The following is a 23,358-nucleotide window of genomic DNA, read 5'->3' as shown; positions in this document are numbered from 1 at the left end:
CGCGAACGAACACCCAATAATTTTATTATACCATATTTCTTCAAACTGAAACATAATTATCAAAGTATACTTACGCAAATAGATATGAAAAGTCTTTGTTAAAGTTTGTGCCATATTTCCATGGAGTACAGGCGCGAACGCAGACCCCACAATTTTATTATACCATCCCTATTTAAGTTAAAACATACTTATCAAAGTATTCTTATGTACATCTATATCAAAAACCCTTGTAAACGTTTTTTTTTTTTAATTTTTTAATTTTTTATTTCCATACTTTGAGGGCCAGACGCGAACGCAGACCCCACAATTTTAATGAACCACCGTTCTGCCAGATCAAACATAACCATTCCTGTGTCTCGATACATCTTCTATCATTATATGCAATCAGTTTTTTAAAATAGTTAACCATATAGGAGCATATTCGTAACCACACACACACACACACACACAAAAACACACACACAAACACACACACACACACACACACACAGAGACGTTCAGCTTTATATATATATATATATATATATATATATATGTATATATATATATATATATATATATATATAGTGTCTTAACAAAAATCAAGACATCAAAGAACGGAGTGATAGCAATAAATAGTGTATTTCAACGTTAGTTACAATTGTTTCAAGACTATTCGGACAAATTCAAATATTAGGTCGTTTGAAAATTTTTTTCACAATAACAGCCTTTCATCAGACTTGTTGAAATATACTGAAATATACACCAATAAAAACTATATATATATATATATATATATATATATATGTATATATATATATATATATATATATAATGATTACTTCATTTTCATTTAATCACATAAATTAATATACGAAGATATAATTTTATGCATAAATTTTTCATTATTTACTTCAACATTGCTCAATACATAGGTAGCGCTAGGTAGTAAATTATGTAAATATATATGCCAATTAGGCTACACAGAATATTGCGCGTTCCATTCTCATATATATATATAAATATATATATATATTTAAAGAAAAATATAAAAGAAAAAATATATGAGAAAAATATATGAGAAAAAATTATATTAAAAATATATAATAAAAACTACATAGTATATATATATAATAAAAATATATTTAATAAAAAATATATTGAATAAAAATATATATAATAAAATATATGTAATAAAAATATATATAATAAAAACATATGTAATAAAAAATATATATAATAAAAGTATATATAAAAAAATTATTATTTATAATAAAAATATATGTAATAAAAATATATATATAATAGGATTATATTTAATAAAAATACATTTAATGAATAATATATATATAATAAAATTATATGTAATAAAAATATATATATAACAAAGATATATTTAATAAAAAATATATAGATATAATAAAAATATATGTAATAAAAATATGTATATAATAAAAATATATGTAATAAAATATATATAATAAACATATATTTTATAAAATATATATAATAAAAATATATTTAATAAAATATATATAATAAAAATACGTTTAATAAGAAATATATATATAATAAAAATATATTTAATGAATAAAATATATAAAATAAAAATATATTCGATGAAAAATATATATATATTAAAAATATATTTAATAAAAAATATACATATAATAAAAATATATGTAATAAAAAATATATATATATACAATAAAATTATATGTAATAAAAATATATATAATAAAATATATTTAATAAAAAATATTTAATAAAAATATATATGATCATAATATATTAAATAAAAAAGACATATAATAAACATATATTTAATAAAAATATATACATAATAAAAACATATTTAATAAAAATATATATACTAAAAATTTATTTAATAAAAAATATATATATAATAAAAATATGTGTAATAAAAAATATATATAATAAAAATATATGTAATAAAAAATATATATATAATAAAGATACGTGTAATATAATATATATATATATATAAATACGTGTAATAAGAATATATATAATAAAAATATATATAATAAAAATATATTTAATAAAAATATATATATGATAAAATATATTTAATAAAAAATATATATATAATAAAAATATATTTAATAAAAATATATATATAATAGAAATATATTTAATAAAAATATATAATAAAAATATATGTAATAAAAATATATATATAATAAAAATATATAATAAAAATATATGTAATAAAAATATATATATAATAAAAATATATTTAATAAAAAATATATATAATAAAAGTATATTTAATAAAAAAAATACATATAATAAAAATATATTTAATAAAAAATATATATAATAGGAACATACGAGAAATATTCATGCGATAAAAATATGAGGAAAATATGTAAAAAGGAGAAAAAATAAAATAAAAAAATATATATAATGAAACCAGGAAAATTGAGGGCTTCTGCATAAAAGGTAGTATTAGATTGTTTGGAAAATAATGATCGACTGTTTGAAGGAATTAAGAAGTTGATATTTTTGATACATCATGGCATAAGAACGCCATAGTCATTCGAGGGTAAAGGTTAAATAAATTGTCATTTTAACGAGAATTGTCATCAAGAATGGATTGGTAACAATGAGTCGAATGGACATTAGATTACTTAACAGGAATAGAATATCCAAGAGGATGACTTCAAAAGTATTTACTTATATTAGACTTGAAGACGACCATGTTCTAATCAATTGGAAAGCAATTGGTTGGGATAAAATTGAGTGGAATGTATAGAAAATTACTTCGTAAGATTCGATTATTTAAGAGGACTGATGAACAAACACTATCAATAATTCCCCCCACTCTTTATCTGTGCCTAAACCTAAACGTAGATTCCATGAACAAAGCTTCTTTCTTAGAACTGCACGCCTGTGGAATTGTCTTCCGTTTTCCTGCTTTCCGGCTGACTACAATATGGTTGTGTTCAAGTCCAAAGTAAATAAGTTCTTGATGAGCCGTTCCATATAAGTTATCAAATTTACCAAATTTTCATTACTAATGATTACTATATTGTCCAATTTCTACTGTACACTCTTTAATCCTTATCCTTGAGTGGCCTCTGGGCCTTGATAATGTGGTGATGCCTATGTAAAAAAAAAAAACAAAAAAAAAAAACAAGTATTTGTATATGTTGGACTTCAAGGTAATCATGTATTTGATTGTGCAAGAGAATGGCTCAACAAGTATTTGTGTATATTAAACTTGAAGATGGCAATGTTGTAGTTGGTTATGAAGCAATTGCTTGGCATAATAATGGGTGGAATGGACAGAAAATTACTTAAGAGTTGCTGATTATGCAAGAGGACGACTCAACATGTATTTGTTTACCTTAGATTTGAAAACGATCATGCTGCAGTCGGTTGGGAAGAAATTGGTCGGGATAACTATGGGCGGAATAGAAAGATTACTTAAGAAGAATTAATTATACAAGATGATGGCTCAACAAGTATTTGCTTACATTAGACTTGAAAAGGACCACTCTGTAGTCAGCTGTGAAGCAAGTGGTTGGGATAATAATGGGTGAAATGGACAGAAGATTACTTAAGAGGAATTGATTATCAAAAAGGAGGGCTCAATAAGTATTTGTTTATATTAGACTTGAAAATGACCATGCTGTAGTCGGTTGGGAAGAAATTGGTTAGGATAACAATGGGTGAAATGGACAGATGATTACCTAAGAGAAATTGATTATGCAAGAAAACGGCTTAACAAGTATTTGCTTACATTAGACTTAAAAAGGACCATGCTGTTGTTGATTGGGAAGAAATTGGTTGGCATAACAATGGGTGAAATCGAAAGATAATTAACTTAAGAGGAATTGATTATCCAAAAGGGCGGCTCAATAAGTATTTGTTAACATTAGACTTTAAAATGACGATGCTGTAGTCAGCTGGGTGGAAATTGGTTAGGATAACAATAGATGGAATAAAAAGAAGATTATATAAGAGGAATTGATTATCTAAGAGGACGGCTCAACAAGAATTTGTTTAAATTAGACTTGAAAAGGACCATGCTGTAGTCAGTTCGGAAACAACTGGTTGGAATAACAATGGATGGAATAGGCAAAAGATTACTTAAGAAAAATTGATTATGTAAGAGGACTGCTCAACAAGTATTTGCTTACATTAGACTTGAAGACGACAATGCTATAGTCAGTTGTGAAACAATTGGTTGCAATAACAATGGGTGGAATGGATCAAAGATTACTTAAGAGGAATTGATTATCCAAGAAGACAACTTAACAAGTATTTACCTATACTACCATTTCAGCCCGGCGTTGCCCGGGTGTTTGGATGTGTACGTTGAGCAAAAAAAAAAAAGAAAAGAAAAAACGTGGCAGTAGGAAGGCAGGCTTGAACCCATACCGCAAAGGAGGAAAAGAACAGGAAAAAAACCTAACGTCTTTGCTTTACGACCACTGCCAAACCGGAAGTGACGTAGATTTAAATTAAGGCTAGACAATCGAAAAGGGGATGACTTTTGAAAATATCGTCGAAAAAAGCGACCCCCCCCCGAAAAGTGCCCAGTTGAAGGTGAAGATATGTTTTTAGCCAATTTTTTGATATTTGTCGTCTGAAAGGTCGAACTTCAAAACGATATTGATCTTGTAAAAATCCGTCGCCTCTGTCGAAAGTTTTAAGTAGACATGCAAACATACATACATACATACATTTATATATTGGTAACTAAATATTTTCGACCCAAACCTATCTCTGAATACCCTTTTTGTAAAATTTCAAATGTTTAGACCAGAAATTGTCTGAGTAATTTGGTAGAGACTACAGAGGTCACATTTTTTAAACTTTGACCCCTATTATCGACCCCTTAATATTTATTGTTTTGGGCTCAAATCAAATTATTAAGTTAGATCCATGTCCAAAGAACCTATACCCAAAATTTCAATTGCTTATACCCAAAATTAGTGGAGGAGTTTGGTAGAGTTCTCAAAGGTCAAATCGTTGAACTTTGACCCCTTAATAGCCAAATTTCCGAAAGCGGAATACAAAGATTTTCCCAAATCTCAGTACCTTGTATATCAAATTTCGTGTCTGTACACTGAAAATTGACAGAGTTATTGCGTAGGGAAATGTACACAGACACACAAACACACAGACACACAGACACATTCACTTTTATAGATATACTAGCATGGGTGTCCGGCGTTACCCGGGTATTTGGAGATGTACGTTGAGCAAAAAAAAAAAAAAAAAGTGGTCAATTTTTTTAACTTTGACCCCTATTACCACCCCTTAAAATTTATCGTTTTGGGCTCAAATCAAGTTATTAAGTTAAATCCATGTCCAATGAACCTATATCTAAAATTTCAAGTGTTTAGACCGAAAATTGTCGGAGGAGTTTGGTAGAGTTCTCAAAGGTCAAATCATTGAACTTTGAACCCTTAACAACCAAATTTCTGGCCGGAAACCGATCACATCGATTTTCCCAAATCTCAGTATCTTGTATATCAAATTTCGAGTCTGTAGACTAAAAATTGACAGAATTATTGCGTAGGGAAATGTACACACACAGACACACAGATACACAGATACACAGACAGACACTTTCACTTTTATAGATATATAGATAGATTAGACTTTTAAAGGACTATCATGTTGTTGGTTGGGAAGAAATTTGTTAGCATAACAATGGGTGGAGCGGACAAAAGAAGGATACTTTAAAAGGATTATCATGTAGTTGGTTAGGAAGAAATTGGTTGCGATAACAATGAGGGGTGCTGACTAAGATTGATTATCCAAGAGAACAGCTTAATAAGTATTTGCTTACATTAGACTTGAAAAGAACTATGCTGTAGTCGGTTGGGAAGCAATTGCATGGAATAACAATGGATGGAATGAGCAAAAGATTACTTAAGAGTTGTTGATTAGCCAAGAGGAGAGCTTAACAAGTATTTGTTTACTTTAGACTTGAAGACGATCACATTTTAATCAGTTGGGGAAAAAACTGGTTGAGATAAAAAAGGGTGGAATGGGCTGAAGATTACGTGACAAGAATTATTATCCAAGAAGACAGCTCAACAAGTATTTTTTTTTATGTTAACTTGGAGGTGGCCATATTGTCAGCAAGTATTTGTTTACATCAGACTTTATACGAATGTGTTATAAAAAGGACTTCATTGTCTAAAAAGACGGTTTAGCAGGTATTTGTCTTTATTAGACTTGAATATTTACATAATATTTATAGGACTTTATTATCCAAATTGTCCTTTTCGTACATGCTTTCCTGATAATAACTTTTATCAGTCATTCTTATGTGAATTTTTTGCACTTTGTTTACTGACGCATGTCCTATTATTTCTTCCTATTTACTGGGTTTTTCTGATCCTGCTGTTTTAATGTTGAGATGGATTTTTCTGTGAAATCTTCAATCGATCCTCCTATTTCATAGGAAGATGCTTAACTAAAGAAATGGTGATTGGGTTGGTTTACAGCTTTCTATGTGTTTTTTTCTTTGAGTTCTTATCTTTGGTATGGCTTCGAATAAGGAGGCTCCCGATTGACTACCTTTTGGAATTGACACCTTCATTCCCTACTGTAAGTTTCAAACCAAACCTCATTATCTCCCCCCTACTGTAAGTTTCAAACCAAACCTCATTATCTCCCCCTTACTGTAAGTTTCAAACCAAACCTCATTATCTCGCCCTGATTTTCATCTATTTATGCTTCTGCCATTACTTATCATAATCATTATTTTAATCAGTATCACTGGGATGGTTCCAAGACTTCTAGACAATTCTACAGAAGAGTTAGCAATGCCTGCAAGCGTAGGGAAGATTGTGGAAACCAAAAAAATGGTTTACAGTTAAAATGTCCGTGTGTGTGTACATCATGTGGCATCAAGCTGAGTGAGGGAAGAAAGAATCAAGATGCAGTCTTGCAAAGTAATGCAAAATCTCGCTGCTCGGCCGCATAAAAGGAGGCCATGGAGAGAACGTGGACAGACGGTTACGAGAATTCTTGGAGGTGGTTGTGGGAGATTGCCTGAAGACTTGTAGAAGAATTCTTGGAGACTGTTGTAGCATGTTACTGAGTCACTTCGCTGCCTTGCCTTTTTTATTCCCTTTTTTTCTTACAGCAAGATAGCAATCTTTGAGTCTAAGTCTAGCTATTCTCAAAGGATTTGTGACTCTATCTCATCTCAAAATGTTGGATCTCATGATTTTTGAGACTCTATAATAGTATTGTTAATAATGGTAAGTCTGCTATTCATCCTCTTTTTAGGCTTTTTGCTCGTCTTTTTTTTATGGCAATTCTCCTGTTGACGATTTTGGTGCTGTTCTTTCTGAATTTTCCTTTAAAAACTGATGGTTGCTAGGGTTCTTTTTGTTTGTAATCAATCTAAGGCTTCAAGCCCTGATTCAATTTCTGTTGTTATTCTGAAATTTTCTGCCCTTGAGCTTTCTATCCTTCTTCTAGAGTAAATGTTTGCTTCTGAAATCAATCATCACGAATATTCAAAATAAATTTTTTAAACTGCACCTCCAAAATATGTATTCTTTGTGGAAAGTATAAAAGAAATGTATAGGCCACTTAATGTCAGTATAGCAAAAAGTCCAATCACCTACAGGGAAGTGGCATGGCGCAAAAATCTTTATAAATGCGTATTGAATGAGTTGCACGAATAAATGTTTGTTTGTGATATCGATCATAACTTTATGATATATCTTTCTTTAGATAATCATAACACAGGACATTCACTTTGGCTTAATACAAAGGTTTAGTTACAAAGGGGATGCAAGGCGAGAGTCTGTCTCGCTCAGCGTCTTGGGACTCTCTGATTCCCGGAGGAGTATATCTACATTGTCTGTATATTATTATACGGAGGGGTGCTAGGTCATTCCATTATAGCACTTTACAAACAATCTAGTGCCCACAGAACTTTAGATAAAACTTTAAAAAGTTTCAACACGATAAATTCTGAAACCATGTAAATTTTTTAAAATTCCGCTAGAGAAAATTTAGATTGTAAATAACTAGTGTTAACGAAAACGTGCTTCCAGTGCAGAATGTCATAAAAAAAAAGCGTAGGGTATCAATATTTCAACAAAAATACGACCATCCGAAGCAAAGAAATGTAGAAAGTGGATACTAGGGATTTCTTTCGGCAGCGCCGTATCTTTCGCTTTCTTTATTCTGTCTTTTAATCATCGCATTCCATGAGCAACTAGCCTGAGTGCCAGGCGCTGCCCGGGTGTTTGGAGGTGTGTGTTGAGCAAAAAAAAAAAGTGGCAGTAGGCAGGAAGGCTCGAACCCGTGACACGAAGGCAGAAAACAAAGTGAAAGAAAATCTGATGTCCTAACGCTACTCCATGACGTGACCAGAAGTTCTGAACGTTAAAATTACGCAAAGTCAATCCAACCGATACAATGACTTGCAAAAATGGCTTGCAAAAAATCGACCCCTTCTTATCAAAAACTGCCCAGTTGAGAGTGAAGGAATTAATATTTTTGGCCAATTTTTCGATATTTGTTGTTCGAGACGTCAGGCTTCAAAATGATATCAATTTCGTGAAAATCCGTCGCCTCTGTCGAAAGTTTTAGGCAGATATACAAACATACATACATACATACAAAAATTTAAACAGACATAGGAGGTTTATATTATAGATGTTTCTGACAAAGGGAGAGGAATTGCTGTTTTCTGGGTTAGAATCTATCCATTTAAGACTTATTGTTGGTTAGTTTTTTTAACCTTTCATTTTTGTTAGCTCCTTACATCAAGTGGTTTCATGCCTTGTCTGGGGGCGATTTCCATAAAAGAAAAGATTGGTGAGGCTTGATAAACGCGTCTTGCTTAATGAATTAGTGTTTGTTTCCGAAATTGGTAATCATTTTTCAGATTCGTTTTACACTCATCCACTTAGTTATAAATATATCGATGGAAACACGTTAAAAATCAGTTATTCATGTATAGCCGAATTTCAATAAAAAAAAAAAAAAGACTATGAAAAACATAAAAAGACGTTATTAAATGAACATAATTAAAATAATTTTTAGCATAAGTACTTTTTTTTTTTACATAGGTGTCACCACTTATCAAGGCCCAGAGACCACTCGAGGATAAGGTTTAAAGAGTTTACAGTAGTAAATGGGACACTCTCATAGGAATCGTTAGTAGTGTAAATTTGGTAAATTGGATTACTTAAGGGGAATGGCTCATCAAAAACTTGTTTACGTTGGACTTGAAGATGACCATATTATAGTTAGCTGGAAAGTAGGCAAACGAAAGACAGTTCGACAGGTGTGTAGTTCTAAGAAAAAAGCCTTGCTCATGGAATGTACGTTTCGGTTTAGACACAGATAAAGAGTGGGGGAAATTATTGCTAGTGTTTTCAGCTAGACAAGTTTTTCTTGTGAAAGTTTGGTGAGGGGAACCATAGATTGGAGCTCAGACGAGCACTTGCCATGAAAATAACAATATAGCAGAGACAGGCTTGCAACGTCTCTTCTGTAGAGAAGAGAAAAGGGATTCCCCTACGAGGTTACAAAGTCTTTTTTGAACTGTCAAGGCAGGATAAGGTGCTTCTAGCAGCTCCTGTCCAGATGTGGCCACAATACTCCATCCTTGGACATACCTGGCTCTTGTAAAGGTAAAGAATTGCATCAGCAGTGAGATATCTACTGGATCGATAGAAGGATCCCACCATTTTCTCAGCGACTTTGCCAATGGATTATAAAATAACAGTTTGCAAAACTGAACTCAATATTATTGAAACAACAACAACAGCAGCAGAAGCAGCAGCAGCAACAGCAGCAGTAGCAACAACAACAATAACAACAACAACAACTGTTATTCTTCCCACAAACAAGGGATATTGCCATTTGAAACGTAAGGGGCTACCAATTGGGATATTGTCTAACAGGGACACAAGTAGGGAGTTGAGCAGCGGGACGTATGTCCACATTATTTTAAACTTCTACATGTTAGTACATTTAGGAAAGTAGGAGACAGGGAGGGGATTCCAAAGTCTACCATCCAAGGAAAGAAATTATTAGAATAGAAGGCTTCTGGCATATAGGGACCTCAGCAGTAAAGACGTAGGATTTAGCTTCTTGTCGCATTAGTCGAAAGTGTATACGCCTTTTGTTTTAGTCGTTTTCTTGCCAAACAAGACATACTGCCACTTGAAACGTAAAGAGCTACTATTTGGTATCGTGTCTAACAGGGAACTGTGGGGAGTTAAGCAGCAAGATGTTTGTTCGCATTACATTTAAAGTTCAGCAGGTTAGTACAGTCAAGAAAATGGGAAGAAATTCCAAAGTCTAGCAGTGTAAGGGGAAAATCTATTTGAGTAGAAAGTTTTCCAACATCTAAGGATCTCAACGTTTTGTTGCTTGTCGGATTAATCAGGAGTATGCACATCAAGATGGTACAAGTGCTATGAGTTCGTTGGAACACATTCCACTAAAGTACTTGTAAAATAGGTGCAAGACCAACCTTGCCAACCCTATCTTCATAACTTTCTTAAACATTAAATGTAAGTGTTGTACGTCTTCATCAAACTACTTCTAAAAATTGAAAATATGAACCCAAATGTCAAAATGAAAGGCGCTTCTACACTATTAGGACGAAATTTTGTAGTCAATAAGTGGAGTTTTCAGATAAAAAAACATAAATGGTTTGTATTGATTTGTTTCATCAATTCTATTAAGTTACAATGGTAGCTTCCAAATTATGCAGTCGAAATTACCTGAATATTACCGAATTATTTAAAAAAAAAACAACTTTAATTGTGTTAGCAGGTGAAAAATTGCGGCCATTTTGTTTGAATCAAAACGGAAAATTACCTCCCTTTTGAACTCTCCTGCATCTTACGATCGTTTTAATAAAATTCTGTGTTTTTTCTACCTTATCGATTTTCGTAATTTTTGGATATAATCATCTTAAAAATATGAGGAATACATAGATACCATTGTTTTCATGTGAAATTTAGTATTACAATTTCCAAAATTTCGTCCGGATAGTGTAGAAGCGCCAAATAAAAAAAAATACTGACTCTCCATTAGGTTCTATCAGTCAAGCGTATATATATATATATATATATATATATATATATATATATATATATATATAGAGAGAGAGAGAGAGAGAGAGAGAGAGAGAGAATAAATGACAAAAAGTTATATTCCAAAATTCATGACCATCTTATAATTTATTCCTTTAATTCAGTTGACTTATACAATTCTTGACATATGACATGGTCAACATCATGAATTTTGGAATATAACTTTTTGTCATTTATTCTCTATAAAGGGTCAAAGTTCAACGATTTGACCATTGAAAACTCTACCAAACGCCTCTGACAATTTTGGGCCTAAACACTTGACATTTTAGATGTAGGTTACCTGGACATGAGTCAAACTTTTTAATATATATATATATATATATATATATATATATATATATATATATATATATATATATATATATATATATATATGCACATAAAGTTATGAACAGTACATAGGGCCTGAGCAAAGCCGGGTTGAACTGCTAGTATATATATTAACCAGAGACCTTCCAAAAAAAATAAAAATAAAAATAATATTCAAAACCCCACCTTGAATAGTCTTGATATCACCTCCCTATACAATGAAGTACCTATTAAAAATGTCTAAATCTTCTATAAAAACGCATAAAGAAATCAAATTATCTTCTCTCCTAAAAATCTACAATAGCACACGATAGATAGAAAATTAATAATGTAAATAGTTTATGAAGAAAATCAGCTAAAATTGATTCTGCTAGAAAAAAATTTAATTTATCATGAATCAATTATGAAAAACGATGGGGTGGAAACTTAATTATTAATGAAAACAGTTTTCGAAGACAATTAGCGAAAATTCAATTTTGCTAATAATATAAAAAAAATAAATAAACAGGAAAGTTCCAGTCGTAATAAAGGTGATTATTTTCTGAAAACTGAAAATCTTAGAAAACTAAATCTTCACTAATTGTCTTTGAAAACTGTTTTCATTAATAATTAATTTTTTACCGTATCGTTTTTCATAATTTTTTTTTTATTACTGCAATTAAATCATTTCTCTCTGATAAGTTCATAAGAGTAGTGGTTGATGAGCAGAAATCAGAAGCTCACAGTATTAATGTTGGAGTCCCTCAGGGGTCCATACTGACCCCCAACTCTCTTCCTGATCTACATTAATGGTCTTCCAAATCACATCTTTACATTATTTGTAGACATTTATGCTGACGACACTACAATCTATGGTAGCACATCAAAAACTGTAAACGACCAAGTTCTCTCCAATTTTCTCTCCTCTGATCTTGAGCATGTGGTACAATGGGGAAAGAGGTGGATGGTTACTTTTAATGCATCTAAAAACCAAGCTTCTATCTTTACATCATCAACGTTCAGATCCCCATCTGGCATCAATTGAAATGAATGGTCTTGGAGAAGCTTCATGTTTTGACAAGCTTTTGGGCTTGACCTTTATTCCTAATCTGAAATGGAACACGTACATCAAATCTGTTGCCAAAGTCGCTGAAAAAATGGTGGGATCCTTCTATCGATCCAGTAGATATCTCACTGCTGATGCAATTCTCTGTCTATATAACAACCCGGTACGTCCAAGGATGGAGTACTTTTGCCACATCTGGGCAGAAGCTGCTAGAAAGGACTTATCCTGCCTTGACAGAGTTCAAAATAGACTTTGCAGCCTAGTAGGGGATGCTCTTTTCTGTGGAACTGTCTTCTGTTTGCCTGCTTTCCAGCTGACTACAATATGGTTGTCTTCAAGTCCAATGTAAACAAGTTCTTGATGAGCCGTTCCACTTAAGTTAACAAATTTACCAAATTTCCATTACTAACAATTACTATATTGTCCAATTGACTACTGTACACTCTTAACCCTTATCCTCGAGTGGACTCTGGGCCTTGATAAGTGGTGTAGCTATGTAAAAAAAAGAAGAAAAATGACAATTAAGGAGATACCATTGGTTTTACTTGAAATTCCCAATTTCGATTTTCGAATTTCGATCTAATAATGAAGAAGTAATATTTATTATTTTTAAAAAATATTTTAATTTTTTAAATGTTTATCACAGGTTTAAATTTTTTCTTCCCTCGATAATTAGGATTGTCTTACTGATCCCATGAATATTGTAGAAATATTGGGGTTTGTATTACTGTACACATAGATTCGAAAAAGTTGTCAAAAAAAACAAATATATAACAAATAAATGTTATCAAAGGCAAGATAAGTTACTTTTCTACCAAACTGGATATATTTTTCGTGTTTTTATTCAAGGTAACATGTTTATTCAGCTCGAAAAACATACAGTGTTTACCGATGTATTGGAAAATTAAAAATGGCGCCCGACACTCTCTTTAACACAGTAAGTTCAGGAAAAGATGTTATAAATTATAAACTAGACAAAATACTGTTAGAAATTCGCTCATTATATGTTACCGTGACATAAGTTGACATATATTCGGTGTTTTTTAAATAGTATTTTATCTAGTTTATAATTTATAACACGTTTTCCCAAACTTACCATGTTAAAGAGAGTGTCGGGCGCCATTTTGAATTTTCCAATACATCGGTAAACACTGCATGTTTTTCGAGCTGAATAAACATGTTACATTGAACAACTTTTTCGAATCTATGTGTATAATAATACAAACCCAAATATTCATACGGCATTAACCAAAGTAAATTGTCAACACCAGGACAACCAGAAACTCCAAGGAATTGAATGTTGGATGACGGCGTCTTTTAACGTTGCTGTGGGATTATCGCCCATTGGCCCGTTAAACATTTGCATTTTAACAAAACGCTTATATATATTGGATGAATAACTTTGCCTTAGGCATTAAGCCAAATCTTCAATAAGATTAGAAAAACAATTTGTGAAAGAATGAAAATAATAGAGGGAAAAGGTGATACACATTATATATATATATATATATATATATATATATATATATATATATAGTAATTTATAAAATATATATGGCGATTAAGCTACACTGAATATTCGGCGTTTCATCTACTCTAGGATGAAACGCCGAATATTCAGTGTAGCTTAATCGCCATATATATTTTATAAATTACTAACTAGCTCTACCTACGTATTGAGCACTTTTGAAGTAAATACTTAAAGTTTACGCATAAATCTATACTTTCGTATATTAATTTTATGTGAGTAAATGTAGTAGTTATATATATATATATATATATATATATATACATATATATATATATATATATATATATATATATAATAAATAACAAAAAGTTATATTCAAAAATTCGTGATGTTGACCATCTTATAATTTATTCTTTCGATTCAGTTGACTAATACAATTCTTGACAGTATCTGTTTCGTAGCGCAAAATCAATCACTTAATTATTATATCAGTCAGTGAATCTATTATGCCCTTAACTCATCAGAAGAAATAGCAACAATCAATCCACCAAAAAGAAATGAAGTATGAAAACAAAATTGGAACTTTACATGTGTAAGTCGACTAAGTTATTTCTATTTTTGTGCAAGTATAAATTTATCGCTTAGTTTGACGTTATTTTTTAAAGTTTTTATATGAATACAGACTTAATTCAGACGGTAATGGACAACACTAGAGAGTTAGATACTTTGGCTTCGATTCTAGCTGATGCTGCCAAAATCAATTTAAAAAAAAAAATTTTTTTTTAAACGGTGGTCACCACTTATCAAGGCCCGGAAGCCACTCAGGGATAAGGGTTAATTCAAAGTACAGTACGTTAGTGCGGGGATTTGATGAAGTGTTTACTTAAGGGGGCGGTTCATTAGGAATTTGTTAACGTTGGACTTGAAGACATCCAAGTTGTAGTCAGTTGGGAACCAGGTAGACGGAACAGAGTTCCACAGGCATGCAGTTCTATGAAAGAAACTTTGTTCATGGAATCCACGTTTTGATTTAGGCACAGATAAAGAGTGGGGGAAACTTCTCACAGTGGATTCAGCTAGACGGGTGTGTTTCGTGAAAGATTGGCGAGGGGGGACGAGAGATTGGAGTTCAGACGAGCACCTGCCATGGAAATAATGATAAAACAAGGATAGGCTCGCAACGTCTCTTCTGTGGGAGAGAGGTTGCAGGGTAGAGAAAAGGGCATCCCCCACTAAGCCACGAAGTCTATTTTGTACTCTGTCAAGGCAGGATAGGCTGTTTTTAGCAGCTCCTGCCCAGATATGGCAACAGTATTCCATCATTGGACGTACTTGGCTTTTATATAGATAGAGAATTGCATCTGTAGTGAGATATCTTCTGGAGCGGTAGAAGGATCCCACCATCTTTCCAGCGACCTTGGTTTAAACCTTTTAGTTTTAAAATCACTGCTATATATTGGGTATATCATCATCATCATCATCATCATCATCGTCGTCGTCGTCGTCGTCGTCGTCGTCGTCGTCATACAGTCTGTCAGTCTTGACGATGACTAGTCAGGGCCTCAGTGCTTTATCCCAATGTGTTGGTGTAGTCTCACTCCATCACCATAGGACTTTCCACCTTGGATCCAAACTTGCTTGCGCAGTTTAGGTGCAATATCTGTTGTGCATCAGATAGACACCCTCTGAACCTCCAATGCTCATGTCCAGTGGAGCGAACCGTGACGGCAGCAGAGGAGGTCGCAGCTTCTGGCTGAAAGTAATCTCAACAAAGTAAACAGTCGCCCTATCATATCTGCTACTACGCCTTTTCTTTCTGGATGAGGTTCCATAGCCTTTTAAGGAAAACTGCAAGGCAGCAGTAGGATTTGAAGTCAGAGTTCCCATCTCTTAGCCTTTTGCTCTGATAAGGCCCACAAGGCAGTGGTGTTTGATTTTGGGGTTGGTTCCCCTAGTCCTTGCCCAACCAAGGGCACCCACAAGACAGTGGGGTAGGGGTTGGTAGTGTACCAGGGCATGTCCACACATTGGTGGGCCACAACGCACTACCCCTGGGTTCCCCTACTATTCCGAGATCTTCTACAAGTTTAGCCTGGGGCTGCAAGGCACCCAGTTACCGTGTATGGCAAAATACATAATAGAATATATACATAATAATCAATAGAATATTAGCTCTATAATAATACATTCTGCATGAATTAAAATATCGTTTATTTAAGTGTATTTTATGATCGGGTCATGCCGGGCAGCCATTACTAAATATTATATATAGTAATTAATCAATAACCAATAGATAATTGGCTCTACAGTAATAACTATGAAATCTACATTAATTCAAATGTCATATGTAAACATATTTTAAGACTGGGCAACGCCGGGTGGTCTTCTATAGAAAATATATGTAAAAAAATAATACTTACTAGCTGACCAATGGTTGAATTAGAATTCAGAATAATAGTTGGAGAATCATCAGGAATAATAACTTGGTCATTTCCACATGGAACTCTTGCAGCATTCCAGTTGAGGGGTGTACCGAAATTTGTATTTGGCAACCAACGTTTGTAAAAACAGGAAGCAGTTTCTAAAATCGATAAATAAATAAATAAATAAAATCAAATAAAAGAAAAAGAATGAATTGATATTTGTTTTTGGAAATCATCAGTTTTCAAATAATCTATATTTTGTGACATCTTTTCCTGCATGAACAGTTTTGAAATAATCAATATTCATAACTATTAATTAAATAGAGAAAAGATGTGACATCTTTTCCTGCATGAACAGTTTTGAAATAATCAATATTCATAACTATTAATTAAATAGGGAAAAGATGTGATATCTTTTCCTGCATGAACAGTTTTGAAATAATCAATATATATTAATAACTATAATAACTAATAATAATATAATAATATAATAACTATAATAACTAATAATATAAATATTAATAACTACATTTTATTTCAGTATTTAATTTATGTATTTCTGTTGTATTAAATGCTAGCTTTAATTTTTTTTTTTTTTTTTTTTTTTTTTTTTTCTCGTCCATAAATGTTTATCTACCAAGTTGATCTTAAATATTGTATAATCAATCCATTATATTATCATTTTCAGTCCCCCACCCCTAATTTCTGGCTCCCATCTTATCTCGCAATTACTTATAATCGTCACCAACTAACTTCGGAAGAACCCCCCCCCCCATCCGATTTTGTTTTATATCATAAGTTGCTTAAAACGTGATTAGTTAAAGTTCAGAATAAAATCACGCTTTCTCTTAACGGTTAATTTAAAAAAAAAAATCTTCTGAACGCTATTAAAAGTTAAATTCTTCACTAGTTTGGAGACGGAATGCGTTGTTGTGATAAGTGATTTTCTCTATTAATTCGCACTTTTTATTTTAAGATTCAAATATTAATAACTACATTTTATTTCAGTATTTAATTTATGTATTTCTGTTGTATTAAATGCTAGCTTTAATTTTTTTTTTTTTTTTTTTTTTTTTTTTTTCTCGTCCATAAATGTTTATCTACCAAGTTGATCTTAAATATTGTATAATCAATCCATTATATTATCATTTTCAGTCCCCCACCCCTAATTTCTGGCTCCCATCTTATCTCGCAATTACTTATAATCGTCACCAACTAACTTCGGAAGAACCCCCCCCCCCCATCCGATTTTGTTTTATATCATAAGTTGCTTAAAACGTGATTAGTTAAAGTTCAGAATAAAATCACGCTTTCTCTTAACGGTTAATTTAAAAAAAAAAATCTTCTGAACGCTATTAAAAGTTAAATTCTTCACTAGTTTGGAGACGGAATGCGTTGTTGTGATAAGTGATTTTCTCTATTAATTCGCACTTTTTATTTTAAGATTCAAATATTAATAACTACATTTTATTTCAGTATTTAATTTATGTATTTCTGTTGTATTAAATGCTAGCTTTAATTTTTTTTTTTTTTTTTTTTTTTTTTTCTCGTCCATAAATGTTTATCTACCAAGTTGATCTTAAATATTGTATAATCAATCCATTATATTATCATTTTCAGTCCCCCACCCCTAATTTCTGGCTCCCATCTTATCTCGCAATTACTTATAATCGTCACCAACTAACTTCGGAAGAACCCCCCCCCCCCCATCCGATTTTGTTTTATATCATAAGTTGCTTAAAACGTGATTAGTTAAAGTTCAGAATAAAATCACGCTTTCTCTTAACGGTTAATTTAAAAAAAAAAATCTTCTGAACGCTATTAAAAGTTAAATTCTTCACTAGTTTGGAGACGGAATGCGTTGTTATGATAAGTGATTTTCTCTATTAATTCGCACTTTTTATTTTAAGATTCAAATATTAATAACTACATTTTATTTCAGTATTTAATTTATGTATTTCTGTTGTATTAAATGCTAGCTTTAATTTTTTTTTTTTTTTTTTTTTTTTTTTTTTCTCGTCCATAAATGTTTATTTATCTACCGAGTTGATTGCAAAAATAGATTACCTAATTGTACTCATTTTTAGTTCGTGGGAGGGGAATCTATCACCATACTTTCCCTTAAACAGGTCCGTTGGACTTTTATTAAGTACAATACTTAATAGTTATTTTTTTATTTTATTTTATTTTGATTTTTTTTTTTTTTTTTTTTTTTTTTTTAATGGAGAGTAGAAAACGCATTGTGGATGCGTTATCGGCAGCTCCTGTTACTCTCGCTTCTTCTTATTTGTCCCTCAGTCCTCATTTTTAAATGAGTGATTTTTCTGACAAAGGGAGAAGAAAAAGCTGTTTTCTAGGTTGGCAGTATTTTTGCGCGAACAGTTGGCAGAGTTGGTGGAAATTTTCTGTTTCTATGTCTATCCTTGTAGCCATGTCACTAGTAAGGGTGCTGGAGGTAAACGTTTTGTCTGGGCTGACGTTATCCGCCTGATAGTCAGGGACCCGAACCTTGGATTAACCACTAAGGAGGCTGTCCTATCAGCAGGTGCAAAGTACTGGGGCTGCTGTATTGCCATTTGGTGAATGGAATCTGGACCATGCAGTAGCTTCTGGTGGGGCCTCTCGATGCCATACTCGTGGGTAATTGTTACGGCTTTACCTTATCATGTGGTACAAAAAAAAAAAAAAATTCTTCATTTCTTTTTCTCTCTTAGTTTCCCCTCTCTGTCCTGCTCTAAGTAAATCTGTCGACCTAGTCCACAAATTCCAAAATTTCATCATGACAAGTTTCAAGAAAAAATACACGATTAAACCCGGTTCTCCAACTTCCAACGTAGACCCCTACTACCATGTCTCCTTCTCCAACATCAGGGGTCTACGTTCTAACCTTCCAGAGGTTGAAACCCAATTACAGGAGACTAAACCAGACCTTTTATTTTTAAGTGAAACTGGCATTGGACAGGCTATTTCCCTTGATGAGTTTGCAATTACAGGATACTCTAACTTAACTTCTAAATCTGACCCCCAAGATCGCCATGGGCATGGAATATGTGCCTATATTAAAGATAGCTTTCCATGTGGGAGGGACATCTCCAGGGAAGATCCTAACTTACCTTATATGTGCTTCCGGGTTGCTTTAGCTCACACTACTGCATTTATATTTACTCTCTATCGCCCCCACAACAGCGGAGTTACTATCTTTCAAAGCATATCTGAGAAAATTGACCAAGTCCTTTCTACTTATCCTGCAGCTAACATTCACGTATGTGGAGACTTCAATGTTCACAACGTCGAATGGTTGACCCACTCAAACAAGACCGATGATGAGGGGAGGTTCTGTCATGATTTCTCCATTGCCTATGACCTCACTCAGATTGTTCAGGAACCTACCCGTGTGCCCGATAATGACGGCCAGTATGCGAGCCTACTAGACCTTTTTCTCACAACTTGCCCTGAACTATGTTCAGTTTCTGTTCTGTCGCCTCTTGGATCTTCCGACCACTCTGTTGTATCAATTAAGATAAAAATGAAATGTAATAAGTCCCCAGACGTACCTCTTCATCGTACAGTATATCGATACACTAAGGCTGACTGGGATAGCTTCCGTACATTTATATCTGATCTACCTCTGCATTCCATGTTTAAAAAGGATGTGTCCTCTATAGTATTAGACCTAACTGAATGGTTAATTGTAGGTATTGACCATTTCATACCCTCTAAAAAGTTTCAGCAAAAACCTAACAGCCAGCCATGGTTCTCTCCAGAATGTGCTGCTGCCATTGCGCACAGAAATCACTTTTTCCACTGCTTCAAACGTAATAGATGTATGGAAACTAAAGCCGTTTTCAGGACTGCCAGCAACCATTGTAAGAAAGTAATAAGGAACGCAAGAAAGTTGTATGCTCAATCTGTTAAGTCCAAAGTGGCTGAGCAGCGGCTTGGTTCCCACCAGTTTTGGCAAATAGCAAACAGAATCCTGAACAGAAGCGTGTGCTCCATCCCAACTATTATCAATGGATCTGAGGTAATCTCGTCAGCATCAGACAAAGCCAAACTCTTTGTCAAGAACTTTGCAGCTAATTCTACCCTTTGCGACCAAGACCGCCAACCCCCAATATTTCCTCTTGTATCAGAAAACACGCTATGTGATATACGTATATCTGTACGTGATGTTGCCAAACTAATCAAAAACCTTGATTCCAGTAAAGCAACTGGCCCTGATGGTATTCCAATCATAGTACTCAAAAAACTTCAACCTGAACTAGCGCCCATACTTACAAAACTGTTTAAACGTTGTCTTAAGGAGAATAGTTTCCCATCTCCCTGGAAAATCTCATCAGTATGCCCTGTATTTAAGAATTCAGGTGATCGCTCATCCCCCTCTCAGTACAGGCCAATAAGTCTCCTGTGCGTCATGAGTAAGTTGCTAGAATCTGTATTAAATACAGAAGTAATCAAACATCTCAACAAAAATAACCTTCTTAGTGACACTCAATATGGTTTCCGTTCTGCTAGATCTACAGCAGATGTCCTTACAGTTATATCGCATAGGATTAGCAAATCTCTCGACGGTGGCAATCTTTCTAGGGCAATTGCTCTTGACATATCTAAAGCCTTTGATAGGGTATGGCATAAAGGTTTACTTCATAAGATCGCTAGCTATGGTATAGCTGGAAAAGTCTTCTCAATTATTAAATCATTTCTTTCTGATAGATTCATAAGAGTAGTAGTTGAGGGGCAAAAATCAGAAGCTCACAATATTAATGCCGGTGTCCCTCAGGGATCCATCCTGGGCCCAACTCTTTTCCTGATCTACATTAATGATCTTCCAAATCATATCCTTACATCATTTGTAGACATTTATGCTGACGACACTACCATTTATGGTACCACATCTAAGACAGTAAACGAGCAAGTTCTCTCCAATTCTCTCTCCTCTGATCTTGAGCACGTAGTACAATGGGGAAAGGAGTGGCTGGTTACTTTTAATGCATCTAAAACCAAGCTTCTCTCTTTACATCATCAACATTCTAATCCACATTTGTCATCAATTGAAATGAATGGCTCTCGTCTTCAGGAGGCCTCAAGTTTTGACAAGCTTCTGGGCTTGACCATTACTCCTGATCTTAAATGGAACACGTATATCAAATCTGTTGCCAAGGCCGCTGGAAAAATGGTGGGATCTTTCTATCGATCCAGTAGATATCTCACTGCTGATGCTATTCTCTATCTATATAAGAGCCAGGTACGTCCAAGGATGGAATACTGTTGCCACATCTGGGCAGGAGCTGCTAGAAAGAACTTGTCCTGCCTTGATAGAGTTCAAAATAGACTTCGTAGCCTCGTAGGAGATGTCCTTTTCTCCTCCTTGCAACCTCTATCTCACAGAAGAGATGTTGCGAGTTTGTCTCTGATGTATCGTTATTTTCATGGAAAGTGTTCAACTGAGCTTCAATCTATGGTCCCCCCTCGCCAAACTTTCACAAGAAACACTCGTCTAGCTGTAAACACTATCAATAATTTCCCCCACTCTTTATCTGTGCCCAAACCTAAACGTAGATTCCATGAACAAAGCTTCTTTCTTAGAACTGCACGCCTGTGGAATTGTCTTCCGTTTTCCTGCTTTCCGGCTGACTACAATATGGTTTTGTTCAAGTCTAAAGTAAATAAGTTCTTGATGAGCCGTTCCATATAAGTTATTAAATTTACCAAATTTTCATTACTAATGATTACTATATTGACCAACTTCTACTGTACACTCTTTAACCCTTATCCTTGAGTGGCCTCTGGGCCTTGATAATGTGGTGATGCCTCTGTAAAAAAAAAAAAAAAAAAAAAAAAAAAAATCAATATTCATATCTATTAATTAAATAGAGAAAAGATGTGACATCTTTTCCTGCATGAACAGTTTTGAAATAATCAATATTCATAACTATTAATTAAATAGGGAAAAGATGTGATATCTTTTCCTGCATGAACAGTTTTGAAATAATCAATATTCATATCTATTAATTAAATAGAGAAAAGATGTGACATCTTTTCCTGCATGAACAGTTTTGAAATAATCAATATTCATAACTATTAATTAAATAGGGAAAAGATGTGACATCATTTCCTGCACCAACAGTTTTGAAATAATCAATATTTATATCTATTAATTAAATAGAGAAAAGATGTGACATCTTTTCCTGCATGAACAGTTTTGAAATAATCAATATTCATAACTATTAATTAAATAGGGAAAAGATGTGATATCTTTTCCTGCATGAACAGTTTTGAAATAATCAATATTCATAACTATTAATTAAATAGAGAAAAGATGTGACATCTTTTCCTGCATGAACAGTTTTGAAATAATCAATATTTATATCTATTAATTAAATAGAGAAAAGATGTGACATCTTTTCCTGCATGAACAGTTTTGAAATAATCAATATTTATATCTATTAATTAAATAGAGAAAAGATGTGACATCATTTCCTGCACCAACAGTTTTGAAATAATCAATATTTATATCTATTAATTAAATAGAGAAAAGATGTGACATCTTTTCCTGCATGAACAGTTTTGAAATAATCAATATTTATATCTATTAATTAAATAGAGAAAAGATGTGACATCATTTCCTGCACCAACAGTTTTGAAATAATCAATATTTATATCTATTAATTAAATAGAGAAAAGATGTGACATCTTTTCCTGCATGGACAGTTTTGAAATAATCAATATTTATATCTATTAATTAAATAGAGAAAAGATGTGACATCTTTTCCTGGATCAACAGTTTTGAAATAATCAATACACTAGTGTCATGAGTTCAGTCCTAACCTATGCTGACGACGGCTAAAAGCTAGAAACATGCATGTCCATAGGTATACCTTTTATGCATGTAAATTATATTTAACTAGCGGGACCTGTGAAAATTCCACAGGGGACTCATTCATATGTAATCTATTGATGTTGGCATTCTGTAGATGTTCAGTGTAAATGGAGACGAGCTGA

The 23,358-nt window shown here is 32.9% G+C and overlaps 1 protein-coding gene across 1 annotated transcript in view; it reads right to left on the bottom strand.

Moving 5' to 3' along the window:
* LOC145268325 (protein amnionless-like) overlaps positions 1 to 23,358 on the bottom strand; it is a 183,693-nt gene that overhangs the window by 108,838 nt on the left and 51,497 nt on the right. Inside the window, exon 2 of the mRNA XM_080123816.1 lies at positions 16,354 to 16,514. Coding sequence (XP_079979942.1) covers positions 16,354 to 16,514 — 161 coding nt within the window. The remainder of the gene's footprint in view (positions 1 to 16,353; positions 16,515 to 23,358) is intronic.

Source organism: Euprymna scolopes, chromosome 43, assembly GCF_053919585.1.
Source record: "Euprymna scolopes isolate OS-2025 chromosome 43, ASM5391958v1, whole genome shotgun sequence".
Lineage (NCBI taxonomy): Eukaryota > Metazoa > Mollusca > Cephalopoda > Sepiida > Sepiolidae > Euprymna > Euprymna scolopes.
Note: the sequence above shows the minus strand (reverse complement) of the source record. Positions and strands in the feature narration are given on the sequence as shown.